The 13,842-nt window shown below is 37.7% G+C and overlaps 2 protein-coding genes and 1 non-coding gene across 15 annotated transcripts in view; 2 read left to right on the top strand and 1 right to left on the bottom strand.

Annotated features, from left to right (window-relative positions):
• Positions 1–13,842, bottom strand: part of rfc1 (replication factor C (activator 1) 1) — a 138,830-nt gene that overhangs the window by 36,159 nt on the left and 88,829 nt on the right. For 2 of the 4 annotated variants that reach the window (XM_069924922.1, XM_069924923.1), the window contains exon 26: positions 12,261–13,651. The exons of the other annotated variants lie outside the window; for them this stretch is intronic. The gene's annotated coding sequence lies outside the window, so the exon portion shown is untranslated. Of the gene's footprint in view, positions 1–12,260; positions 13,652–13,842 lie in introns of those variants that run through there. 4 annotated transcript variants of the gene reach the window in all.
• The window catches only part of wdr19 (WD repeat domain 19), a 184,735-nt gene that overhangs the window by 153,194 nt on the left and 17,699 nt on the right, over positions 1–13,842 (top strand). For 8 of the 10 annotated variants that reach the window (XM_069924914.1, XM_069924913.1, XM_069924912.1 and 5 more), the window contains 8 exons: positions 1,226–1,322; positions 3,278–3,402; positions 4,513–4,594; positions 8,313–8,463; positions 8,961–9,084; positions 10,255–10,331; positions 10,575–10,706; positions 12,911–13,069. In XM_069924914.1, coding sequence (XP_069781015.1) covers positions 1,226–1,322; positions 3,278–3,402; positions 4,513–4,594; positions 8,313–8,463; positions 8,961–9,084; positions 10,255–10,331; positions 10,575–10,686 — 768 coding nt within the window. In that variant the 3' untranslated portion in view covers positions 10,687–10,706; positions 12,911–13,069. Of the gene's footprint in view, positions 1–1,225; positions 1,323–3,277; positions 3,403–4,512; positions 4,595–8,312; positions 8,464–8,960; positions 9,085–10,254; positions 10,332–10,574; positions 10,707–12,910; positions 13,070–13,842 lie in introns of those variants that run through there. The other 2 variants (XR_011353628.1, XR_011353629.1) reach the window with 2 other exon arrangements.
• On the top strand, positions 12,352–12,458 carry LOC138759687 (U6 spliceosomal RNA). Its single transcript, XR_011355029.1, has one exon. It is a non-coding gene; the product is annotated as a U6 spliceosomal RNA (small nuclear RNA).

Here is a 13,842-nt window from a genome sequence, read left to right as displayed (position 1 = left end):
GCCTCAAGATAGAGGTCAGTGCACCAGACCATCCTTGTCTGCGCGTTTAATGAGATTGTTGCGGAGAAAGTTGAGGGCAGAGCATTCTAAGGAGGTGAGGTTGGAATACAAGAGGGGGGTGGTAAAGTTGAGATGGTTGATGTCACAGTGGCAGGTCGAAATAAAAAGGTCAAGAGTGGGCAGCTGGCCAGGACAAGGTGTCCAGGAGGAGGAAGGAGGCTTGAAGCAGGAGAAAGGGTCTGAGGAGGGGTGGGGGAGAGAGGTGGAAGGAGAATTGTGGTCATGGAGGCATGCCAAGAGGCAGAAGAGTTCGACATTGCGATATGTGCAGGATTCATTGAGGTATGGGCAGAGGGAAATGAAGGCGAAGCATCTACTGAGGATCGAGCATTCCATTTCAGAGAGAAAGGTCGAGGGGATAGTGAAAATGAAACAGGGGTTAGGGTGGGGAACCCCCTCTTTACTGCTTTCCATTAAACCAGCTTGCCTTTTCTTTCCCCTCTCCCTTTCCTGTCCTTCCAGTTCTTTCACCCACCCCCTCCCTTTTTTCTCCATCTATCATCACCTGCCCTACCAAACCCTCCCCCCGCCCCCCCTTTTGTTTGGACACTTGCTGGCATTTTCTCAAAATATCAGTGATGCATCTTTGCCTTTGTACATAAAGGGCACTGTTTGACCTACTGAGCTTCTCATGTCAATTGTTCTTGCCTCCAGCACATTCTTCAGCCACCAAACTTGCATGTTCTCCTTGTTATCTTTTATATTTATGCACCTAGTTGAAGTTTATTTTCCTGATTTGATTGATAATTTTACATGCAAGTTGGTGATTTATCTTGGACCTTTATTTTAATTACTGTTTCAGAGAGCAATATGTTGAATTGCCTAGTTTTCTAGGAGAAAAATATAAATTAGGAATATAGATTTGCACAAGCCATTTAAGGATGATCATTCTGATTCAGCTTTCTGATCATGAAAACTAAATTCAGGATTATTTTTGTGTTTTTAATTTTCTCAAAGAAGTAGAAGCAAATCCTGTATTTCATCCGCTGGTTTCAAGGACATGTGGCAAAATGCCAATTTTCAACTACGCTTGAATGGTTTCATTGAACTGAGTCAAAAAGACAAAAAAAGTCCAATACAGTAAAAGGATTTATAGAATTTTTGTATCCAGTATTTTTTAAATGCATTAAAAGCATATTGGTTCTTTTTCACTCTCCAACTGCAGGATGCAAAATATCTTTTCCGCTTGTATATGGCATTGAAACACTATCGGGAGGCAGCCAGAACAGCCATCATCATTGCTAGAGAAGAACAATGTGCAGGTAGGAAGTCCCTTTAGAAATACCAGGAACATGTGCTTTTTAAAGATATCTGCTAAAGCTAATGCAGTAAAGCCCCTGGTGTCTGGCCCCTATGGGGATGGGTAGATGCTGGAGAAGTATATTTTCTGATTGCTTGAGACTTTATTCTTAATGCAGGTGTCATCATTAGGCATTAAAAATAAACAGTTTAAAAGACAAAAATACTATACTTGCCTGAATATGTAAACCTTAAAAGCATTATTTTCAGTCATTCTTTGAAAACATTTAACCCTGATCTGCAGAGTCCTCCCCCTCCACAGAGCTGCCTGAAAAACTAACAATGACATTATAGATAATTAATCCCCTCTCCCTTAAGTTTACAAATAAAGCCTCTGACTGGGGTGACTCTTACTAAGAAGGGAGAAGGAGACACTTCAAGAGAGTCACCCAACGTCGAGCAGCATGGCAGCTGTTTGAACAAAATCGTGTAAAACAGCAACAAGCAAGGCACGCTGCTGGCCAAATAATTGGTCCCATTTTCACCAAGGTTAAATGTATACTTGAGAAAACATTTACTTTTACAATTTTAAACACCAAGGTTAAATGTATACTTGAGAAAACATTTACTTTTACAATTTTAAACTTGTGGCTTTTTTAAAAAACCTTTTATTCTAATTTTTTGTTTTGCTAGTGCTTGAATTAATACAGTTGTACCATATTCTGTTATTCATACACAATGTAATTCTGGAATGACCTCAATACTACTCGTGAGAAAATATCTGGAGAAGCCCAAGTCTTAAAACTAGTTTTGTTTCAATGGTAGCATGGTCTGGTACAACAAGTAGTTTTTGCTAGTAACCAAATCTATTATTTGCCCACTGGCATGTTTTTTTTTTAAATCACAGCATAATGCACATTTTAAAATTCTTTAAAAGTTAATGTGGTTCTGTACTTTATTGATATTAAATTCAGTTTAAAAACACAACAATGCATTTATAGAATAAAAGACCAACTTACCCAAACTACATTGACAAATAATGCTGACCATTGCTTAGCATTGTCCAGTGACTAAAAAAAACATTTGTACTTGTCTGGCAGCAAATTACCAAAATATTTGAAGAGGACTGGATGGCAAGCCTCTGAGCATGTTATAGGTCTACCCTGCCTTAAGGCCATTGCTGAAAATATTCAAGCATCTTTGAAATATCCATAACCAAAATACATGATATTTTCCATAGTTTCCACTCCCAATCTGAATGCGTGCATTTAAATTTAGACATACAGCATGGTAATGGGCCCTTTTAGCTCATGAGCCTATGCTGTCCAATTACACCTAATTGACCTACAACCTCCTGTACATTTTGAACAGATGGGGAAATTGGAGCTGCCATGGAACACCCACACAGACAGCATTGGATTGAAACGCTGGTGCTGATCACTGGCGCTGTAACATGCCACCCCATTTACATGTATCAAAATAGGCAAAAGTAAAACATGAAAATATGCAGATACCATGGGTGAAGTAAAAAAAAGGCTGGAGAAACTCAGGTCAAGTAGTGCACCTTATATAACAAAATACATAACCAATGTTTTGGGCTGAGTTTCTCCAGCTTTGTGTTCTTAATAGAAATAGGCAGGTTGCACACAGGTTACATGGATTAAAATTAAATGTTTTCTTGGTGTTATTCTGCATACTACAGTTAGTCCATTCAAATAACATTCTGTAAAGGATAACAAACCCAATAGTTGAATCTTGAGGAATTATGTAACATATTGTACTATCACTTTAAGTAGATGCACCTTTTTCATAAATTTTTGCATTTGAAAAAAATTGCTACAAATCTGTGATCGCGAAGGATGGTTTTCCTTGTAAAGATAAACTAATCTTAATTTCCTGGAGCATCCTGAAGAAAAAACTTAATGCATGTGCAATTACAGCAAAGGAAGTGAGATTTATTGATTGATTTTTGTTCCAGGAAACTATAGAAATGCACATGATGTGCTTTTCAGTATGTACATGGAGCTCAAAGCACAGAAGATCAAAATTCCTTCAGAAATGGTAACAAACCTTATGATTCTGCACAGCTACATTCTGGTAAAGGTAGGAAACTAATACTTGTGTTACGAAAGAATGATTTTATGCCTGGTGACCTTAGCATTGCTTGTTTATTGGACATTATTGGTTTGAAAAAAATTACAGGAAGGATATAAACAGTATAGAGAAGAGTGCAGAGGAGGCTTATGAGAATGTTACCAGAGTTTGAGTTACAGGGAATGGTTGAGCAGCCTGAGACTTTATTTTCTGGAGTGTACAAGGTTGAGGGGGACGGATAGAGTCAATGTGGATAGGCTTTTTCCACTGAGAGTGAGGGAGATTCAAACAAGAGGGCATGGATTGAGAGTAAAAGGGGAAAAGTTTAAGAGAAACATAAGGGGGAATTTCATCACGTAGAGGGTGGTGGGAGTATGGAATGAACTTCTGGCAGTGGTGGTAGAAGCAAGATCAATGTTGATGTTCAAGGAAAGGGTGGATAAGTATATGGACAGGAGAGATGTGGAGGGTTATGGGCCAAATGTGGGTCAGTGGGACAAGGTGGGAGATGACTAGTAGGGCCAGTTATATACATTTTCAAAAATATTCAAACTACACAAAGTAGAATAGACAAAGTGACCATCAGTTGAATCTCTCTTTCCTTCCCCACCCTCAAAATAAAAAGATGTTACTGACAAAGGTCAATATTTTAATTGCCCTTGAGAAAGTAGTGGCAAGATGTTAATTGTTACAGAGTAGTTGCCACACCACATTATAAATAACATTTCAAATTACCCATATATCAAAGTCAAAGATGAGTAGTTATGGATTCACTGTTTTTCCCCCAGAAGGGAGAAAAATTGCTGCAGAATTTTTTTTCTGCAAAGCGACAGTGAGCTTAATGTTACAGCAACTCAGCTTCAAATTTGGCACTATTTGTAAGGATTTTGTACATTCTCTTCACCCTTCAGAACATACAGGGGCTGTTGGTCAATTGGGTGTAATCGGCATGTGGGGCTGAAGGAACTGTTACCATACTGAAAATTTAATTAAATATAAAAAAGTATTCTTCTGTACACTAGTGGTAAAAATTAAATATCATGCTTGATTCAAAGGAAGCACTTAAAGCTTAATAATTAATACAGCAAGTTTTTTAAATAACTTGTCTTTTCTTTTTAGACTCATGTGAAGCGTGGGGACCACATGAAAGGTGCAAGGATGCTCATCCGAGTTGCAAATAACATCAGCAAGTTTCCATCTCGTGAGTATCTTGGGTAAATAAATATTCATGGTTTCAAAGGTATTGTAAAATTTGATCTGTAGAGCTTCACAAATATCTATTATTTATGCAAACAGTATTCATTTTCAGTTGGATTAAAAATAAGATATGCATTTCATTTGCAGTCCTCACTTTGAAGTTGTTCAGATTTTAACATGTAATTGAAACATGCAACAGACTCCAAGGACTAGATGTTTTAAAGATTCAAGGAGCTCAATCTCAACCTCTTGAAATTAAAACTACTGTAACCATACAACCACTTACAGCATAGAACAGGCCAGTTCGGCCCTACTAGTCCATGCCGTAGCAAATCCCCACCCTCTTAGTCCCACTGACCAGCACCCGGTCCATACCCCTCTAGTCCCCTCCTATCCATGTAACGATCCAGTCTTTCCTTAAATGTAACCAATGATCCCGCCTCGACCACGTCTGCCGGAAGCTCATTCCACATCCCCACCACCCTCTGCGTAAAGAAATTTCCCCTCATGTTCCCCTTATAATTTTTCCCCTTCAATCTTAAACCATGTCCTCTAGTTTGAATCTCCCCCTTTCTTAATTGAAAAAGCCTATCCACATTTACTCTGTCTGTCCCTTTTAAAATCTTAAACACCTCTATCAAGTCCCCTCTCAATCTTCTACGTTCCAGAGAAAAAAGCCCCAGTCTGCACAACCTTTCCCTGTAACTCAGACCCTGAAATCCTGTCAACATTCTCGTGAACCTTCTCTGCACTCTCTCTATTTTGTTTACATCTTTCCTATAATTTGGTGACCAAAACTGTACACAGTACTCCAAATTTGGCCTCACCAGTGCCTTGTACAATTTCATCATAACCTCCCTACTCTTGAATTCAATACTCCGATTTATGAAGGCCAACATTCCAAATGCCTTCTTCACCACACCATCTACCTGAGTATCAACCTTGAGGGTACTATTTACCATAACTCCTAAATCCCTTTGTTGCTCTGCACTCCTCAATTGTCTATCATTCAATGTATATGACCTATTTAAATTTGCCTTTCCAAAATGCAGCACCTCACATTTATCTGTATTAAATTCCATCAGCCATTTCTCAGCCCACACCTCCAGCCTTCCTAAATCACCTTTTAATCTACACTAATCTACCTCACTGTCCACAACACCACCAATCTTTGTGTCATCCGCAAACTTGCTTATCCAATTCTCTACCCCTACATCCAGATCGTTAATATATATAACAAATAATAGTGGACCCAGGACCGAACCCTGAGGAACTCCACTAGTCATCGGCCTCCAATTGGACAAACAATTTTCTACCACTACTCTCTGACACCTTCCATCCAATCACTGCTGAATCCATTTCACTACCTCCTTATTGATACCTAATGCCTCCACCTTTTTTCCTAACCTCCTGTGGGGAACTTTGTCAAAAGCTTTACTAAAGTCCAAATAGACAACATCCACAGCTTTCCCCTCATCAACCTTTTTTATAACCCCCTCGAAGAACTCAATCAGGTTTGTCAACCATGATCTACCCCTGACAAAACCATGCTGATTACTCCCTATCAATCCTTGTACCTCCAAAAATTTGTAAATAGCATCCCTCAGAACACTTTCCATCAACTTGCCCACCACAGACTTACAGGCCTATAATTCCCAGGTTTGCATTTGGACCCTTTCTTAAACAGAGGAACCACATGCACCACCCTCCAATCCTTTGGTACCACCCCCGTGGCCAGTGACATCCTAAATGGCCCCACTAACTGTCCACTAGCCTCCCTGAGTGTCTGAGGGAATATTTTGTCCGGTCCGGGAGATTTATCCACCTTTATCTTTTTTAACATAGCCATCACTACCTCCTCAGTTATCCTTATATGCTTTATGACCTCCCCACTATTTTTCTTTACTTCAACTGGTTCAACATTTTTTTCCCTAGTGAATACCGAGGCAAAGAAATCATTCAAAATTTCCCCCATTTCCTCTGACTTCTCACTCAGCCTACCCTCGCTATCTACAAAGGGTCCAATTTTATCTCTCACTAATCTTTTACTTTTAATGTACTTATAGAAACCCTTTGGATTTATTTCTACTCTGTCAGCCAAAGCCTCTTCATGCCGTTTTTTGGCCTTTCTAATTTCTTTCTTAAGATTCCTTCTACACTCCTTGTAGTCCTCCTTCAACTTCTCAGCTCCCTGCTCTTTATACCTCTTGTACACCTCCCTTTTTCTCCTAACCAAATTTCCAATATTCCTCGAAAACCAAGCCTCCCTATGACTTCCAGCCTTTCCTTTGATCCACACTGGGACATAACTACTCTGTACCCTCAAAATTTCTTTTTTGAATATCCTCCATTTTTCATTAACATCCTTACCTGAAAATATCCTGTCCCACTCAATACCCCCCAAATCCCTTCTTATTATTACGAAATTTGCTCTTTTCCAATCCAGAACCTCAACTTTACGCCTCTCCTTGTTCTTCCTTAAAACTACCCTAAAACTAACAGAATTATGATCACTAGACCCAATTGGTTCTCCAACATTAACGTCCGCTACCTGACCTAGCTCGTTCCCTAACAGGAGATCCAGTATTACACCATCCCGAGTCGGTTCTTCTACTAACTGATTTAGAAAACAATCCTGAACACATTTAACGAACTCCAGCCCATCCAGCCCTCTAACCGTATGAGTATCCCAATCAATGTGTGGGAAGTTAAAATCTCCCATGATCACTACCCTATGATTTTCACACATATACGTTATCTCCCTACAAATTTGTTCCTCTAATTCCCTTGGCCCATTTGGTGGTCTGTAATACACCCCTATTAGCACCCTCTTGCCTCCTCCACCCCTCAATTCCACCCAAACAGCCTCACTGGTCGATCCCTCCATACCATCCTGCCACCTCACGGCAGTAATGTCCTCCCTAACAAGCAGAACAACTCCTCCTCCTTTTTTACCCCCTGATCTATCACATCTAAAACAAATGTATCCCGGAACATTAAGTTGCCAGTCCTGCCCCTCCTGTAGCCAGGTCTCACTAATTGCCACAATATCGTGACCCCAAGTATCTATCCATGCTTTCAGCTCATCTACCTTGTTCACTATGCTTCTTGCATTAAAATATATGCATCTCAGAGAATGACCCTCACATATATTCTCTTTTTTACCTTCTACCCTAATCTCCATCCTACCTTTGTTATCTTTTTTATTCCTAGCTAGGTGGCCATACTCCCTGGACACTTTCCTTACTTACTATATTTTCTGTGCCTTTGCTATGTGCATGGCAAGAGGTGCAAGAATGTTGAAATCTGGAGCAAGGTTAATTTTTTTTCCCCCAGCACTTTTGGTTTCATCAAACAACATATGCAAAAAGTGATTTTTAAAATCTAGCTGATCAGTTAAGTCAACGTAATACTGAGTGTGCATAGATTCCACCATGCTATTTCTCTCCTTTCCTTCAGAAAGCCACAAAATTTCCAGTAAAACAAATGCAATGTTTATTTGGTATTACACTATTTCAAGTTTTGTTAAAAATATCAGCAATCTGACTTCTTACACAATGTTGGGATGTAATACTAGATTAAAATCACTCAAATATGACCATTCCATCTGTTCGATTCAGGTATTACAAACCTACTGTATTTCATGGCCATTCTAATTATCTACATTAATATCCAAAAGCAATTACTTTCTGGGTTGCTGATATGGCAAATCTTTCTGACAGATATTGTGCCCATTCTGACATCAACAGTCATTGAATGTCACCGAGCAGGGTTGAGGAACTCTGCATTTAGTTTTGCTGCTATGCTGATGAGACCAGAATACAGGAATAAAATTGATGCAAAATACAAAAAGAAGATAGAAGCTATGGTTAGGTAAGCATTTGCTTCAGGCATTACTTGATATTTACTCTTGTATTAAATCATGGCAAATTTTAGGGTTTAATATGTAAGAATGTACTTCTAACCTCTTAAGACCTGTAATAATCGTCTCTAAAGTCACTTAATAGAAATACTGTAAGATTCCTGTGTGTAAACCAACCTTTTATGTAATCCAGATTAATATTTTTTATACAAATATACATTGTATCTATTGTTAATATCTTTTATATTAGTTGGGGGTTAAGAGGGACGGGAGGGGTCAATACCATGTAATCATTGTAATATTTAAATTTAATTAAGTATTGACTCAGTACAATTCTAATTAGATGGATGAAAACTTTAAATAAAATAGTCAAAAAAGACGACTCATGATAATCAAGTGACTGAGAATAGAGATAAAAAGATCTTGGCAGGAGGCATTGGAATTAGAGAGGCTAAATTGCAGCACTTTTTAATGCAAAGCTAACAATTTTTTTTATGATCTATACTAGGCGGCCTGATGCATCAGAAGTGGAAGAGTTTGCTTCACCATGCCCATACTGCACTTTTCAGTTACCAGAATGTGAGTTGCTCTGTCCAGGTTGCAAAAACAATCTGCCTTACTGCATAGCTACCGTGAGTATTAGAAAATAGGAAAAATATCTAATGAGATGGCAAACTGCTTATGAAAATAAAGTTTGTAAGATCATTAAATTAATAAATCAGTCTCATCAGCAAGAATAAAATGCTTGCTTTTTACTAAAATTCAGTTGTGCAAGCATCTTGTATCAATCCTAAATTTTTTAATGGTCATCTTTGAAGCAGTACAGGTACACAATCCTTTATCCGGACACCTAAAATCCAGCAAGGAGGGATCAGCGGCCGTTGGGGGAGACTGTCGGGCGACTGGAAGGGGGTGGGGGTGGATAGGCACCAAATGTACAATGTCCTTTAATTATATCTTCACGTAGTCATTTGAATTTCCTGTGTATCTATACACCAGTGTTATGGAATCAGCCACTAATGGTACACAGGAATCATCGAAAATGCTTAGTCCTATCTTACCCCAACACAAACTACTTAATGCCTCCCATGATTGCTGAGAGTTTATTTGTGGAAAACCCAGATTCAAACTTGATCTCAGATGCTGTCTGTATGGAATTTGCAATCTTCCTAATTGACTACTGTCATTTGCTTCTTGTGCGCATGGTCAAATCTGGGTGGGTGAGTGGGGAAGAAAATTTGAGTAGGGTTAATGTAGAATTAATATAATCATTGCAAAATATCCTTGCCACAATGCCCATGTGCAAGAAATTTTGAGCAATGTACCATTTGCTTTTCATTCTACCAGTTAGGCCCTCAAAAAAAATTCACTAGGTTTGAGAAACAATTTCCTTTTAGTTGTTGACTTTGTAATTTGCCAAGTGACCCGTTAACATATCTTTCTAAGGACTTGGAGCAATTTTAAGGAATTGATGTTAGATGACTATAATAAAAGCAGCATATTTGTTTTAACTTGTATACTGAGCTTTACTGTTCCTTTGAAGTATGTTCACTATCTATAAATATTTAGCTTAAACTCATACACTGTCCTATATGCCTGGAGGTGATTCTGGCCCTCAACAGAACTGTTTTAGCTGAGCATCACATTCAGATCACAATTCTATAATTTCAGAAATGTCATTTTCTAAGCATCAAGTTTTAAGGCAGATGGACTATAGTCCAACAAATCATTTAACTCACCAAGTGAGCATGAGGAGAAACTTGAGTTTTAGTGTCAATTCTCATTGGAATTTGTTTTAGCAGGGTCGCCACATGGTGAAGGATGACTGGACAATTTGCCCCCATTGCAACTTTCCTGGACTGTACTCAGAGTTCAAAATGTGAGTCAAAACATCTACAACATGAATATTCCAAGAAATGTCCATAAATGAGGGAGCTCAAAAGAGAAGCATTGTAATGGTCTGTTCTCCAAGAAAACAGCTGGCTAAGATTTTTTTCAACTTTGTGCTCCTTAAGTGTACATAAAGATAGAATAGAATTCACTACAAAATTAGAACACACAAGAATATTGACCAATATAAATTAATGCTATTGCTTTCATTTTCACACAATTTCAAATATAGTCTACTGGCCACCGAGAAAACTTGTCCTATGTGTGGAGAAAAGCTGAGTGTCGAGCAGCTTACAAAAATCATCGAGCCTGCAGCACACCTCCTACAGGATGAGGGTGATTAGCAAGAATATTACTACACAAGGTACGCACAGAGTTCACTTTAAATTCATATGTGGATGGATAGATTTAATCACCTCTTATCCAGAATCTTTCCCCAAATAATGTTGCAGCAGTTCACATGGTCAAAAGTAGATATAACAATTCAAAAACACTTAAAGCAAAAACAGTGTGGCCTTCATGAAAAATTAAGTGGCTATCATTGGTGAATTTTGGAACATTGAACAAAGACTGTTGCTTGAAGCACAATATTCAGGCCATCTCTGCAATAAAACTTGACATTTTTCCCCCCCAAAGATCTATTTGACTTTATCTGATCAGTCCTGATGAAGTTTTTCAACCCAAAACCTTAATCCCCTTCACAACTAACTGATCCTGCTGAAGCAGGGTTTCTCCAATGGATTGTTTTCTGCTTATTTGTTCTTCAGCTGATGTCAGCATGCAGATGTCCATTTGTGACATTTAATCTCAATCAACTCAAGTGTGCACAGGCAATTTAGGAAGAAATTGTGTAGTGATGTGTGTAGCATGGTCATCTTAAGCATTGTAACTGAATTCCGAGAAGATAAAGCTCATAAATGTTGTCTGTTATCGACCAATTGTTGAGGATGAAATTTAGTTTTAAATTTGTATAGCCTAGAATCTAATTTGGCAATCAACTATTTCTTCAAAAAGGCTTCAACTTATGAAACATCATAGTTTGATGTGCAGAGCAGAACACTGCAGGTTAATGGCTACAATTTTATACCAGTAAACTAGCAAAATGGTTTTGATATCAACATATACAGCTGATTGAATATATACTACTCCAAGACAATTCCAGCATCATTCTTTGCTAACCAAGTCCCTTCAAATTCTGTGTCATCCTTCATCGCAGGGGTTTGGTAACACCTTGCTCACAAGACCTGTAACAGTTTTGCCTGCACAGCTTGGCCAGACTGATCAGCTACTGAGTTCTACTCCATGACCACCCCTGCAGCTGAGCTTTTCATAAATCATTTGCAACATGCTTCTTTACATTGTTAATTACTATTTGTCCAAAAAAAATGAAGCAGGAAAATAGCTAGGTTTAATCACTGCAGGCAGAACAATGTTGCAATCATCTTTAACCTTCATGGATCAGGAACAAGTTTTCCCTCTGGATCCACCAAAAGGTAAAGCAGTGCCTCATTAAAAGAAAGTGACACAGACAAATGATTCCTCCCCATAAATTAGTTATTACTAACTAAAATATTTTTAAAAAGCAATTGGGTGGGCTGCAGCAGTGGTGGTACAACTGGAACTGGAAGAGACAGATAAAAGAAAAGCATGCAAGAAATATTCTTCAGAGGTATTACAAAACCATGTCCCGTTTTCCTTTATAGGCTTTGCAACATGGTTAAAAATTTAAATCCAGAAAAAAATAAAATCGGTTTTAAAAGTCATTTCTTGTAATGTGTTTGATATAACCAATCAATTTAAAATTTCAACTAAATTCAAAAGATTTTTATTAACAGGTGTAATCCAAAGTATTTTTTTTAATTTCCAAGTCCTAGAGTGATTTTTTTTTTTAAAAAGAGCAACAAGTTGAATCTTGCTATTTCTTAAGATAAAAACATCTGAATATGGACTGAAATGCAGTCACCAAACGTTACCAAATAATCAGTTCAAAAATGGCTAAAAACTCTCCCATGCTCACTTTGGCAGCACGAATACAAAAATTGGAACAATACAGAGAAGATTAGCATGGCCCCTACGCAAGGATGAGATGCAAATTCATTAAGCGTTCCAAACTTTTAAAAAACTTCTCCCGTCTAACCTGCCATTCCTCCTTTAAATTAGTACATGCTCAACTTTTCTTGTCCATTCAGAAAATGTTGAAACACTGATTTTAAGGTTGATAGTATTTAATCTAGCACCATAAATGATTGACAAAGCAGGGATATCTACTCCCGCATTACATCAGCTGTGCAATGCTTCAGACAAAAACTCAACAAGAGAATAGCTAATTTTTTCATAAATTGCAATATGCAATTTGTTGGTTTTTCCAAAAAAAGAATCGAACTCATGGGAACACATCTTCAAAGCTTAATATCATAGTGTTGGAGCAGATATGAAATTGAATGCAACACAATTTTTTTTGACCAAAAAGGCTCTGATGAAATATTCAATATTTAAAAAGTAATTTTTAAATCACTGTTTACTGCTTAAAATAACAAAATAACCTCTATTGCTCTGGTTATTTTGCAGATTCAGCAGATGCTCAAGCCACGAAGTATGAAGGCCTAGCACCAGCTTAGTGTAAATCTTCCTGTTTCCATTATAAATATTTATGGCCAGAAAATGTATCTATAACCAATTTATATTACTGGTATGTATTAAAATTTAATAAAGTTTTTAGTAAATGCATGCTAATGAGTGATTTCAAAAATCAACTTCTATCATGACTGAATATTCGATCCATTTCAACCTTTACTATATCATCACATTCTCATCAGTCTGCACCCTCCTGCAATGCTTTCATCATTGCCCTTGTGAATCACACTCAGTTACACAGACAAAAACAGAAGTTAGAAGATTTTTTTTTAAATGTAATTTGAAACAATGACCAAATAAATTAAGTAGAATCTAACATGGTAGTTCATTGCATGCTGTGGAATAACTTGTTGGCATTGATTTGAAGTGAGCGAATCCTCTCTTCATCCCTGGCCAGAGTGAACAAATCCCACATCTTCAAAGTGTTCAGAAGTGAGCAATCTAGCAATTGATATCACCCAGTAACATTGTACAGCACGCCCCAAAGTCGGTCACTGATCAGATTATGAGATTTACAGCTATATTACCAATTCCTGAAACCTTTTTATAATGTTCCTCAATCCTCTTTATTTGAAGATCTTACAAGCTGAAGTATCTGGTTGTTGCCTTGACCCATTTCCACAGAAAATAAATTAATATTCACTCATCACTTTTCTAATTGTTCCTCTGCCATATCTAATATTCAGAAAGAAAAGGATTTTCAGAAGCCTGTAGCAAACCTAAAGTAATTGTGTCATCACACATGTTAATAGGAAATTAGAAATCACTCCTTGCAAAGTGACATTTAAACAGGGGTAAATCAACAAAGCAATCAGGGCACAAACATTGATGTATTTGGAGAGAAGAGGAAGAGATAATCTAATGGT

The sequence above is a fragment of the Narcine bancroftii genome, chromosome 3 (assembly GCF_036971445.1).
Source record: "Narcine bancroftii isolate sNarBan1 chromosome 3, sNarBan1.hap1, whole genome shotgun sequence".
Lineage (NCBI taxonomy): Eukaryota > Metazoa > Chordata > Chondrichthyes > Torpediniformes > Narcinidae > Narcine > Narcine bancroftii.
The sequence above is the reverse complement of the archived record's forward strand: the minus strand, read 5'-3'. Positions and strand labels throughout refer to the sequence as shown.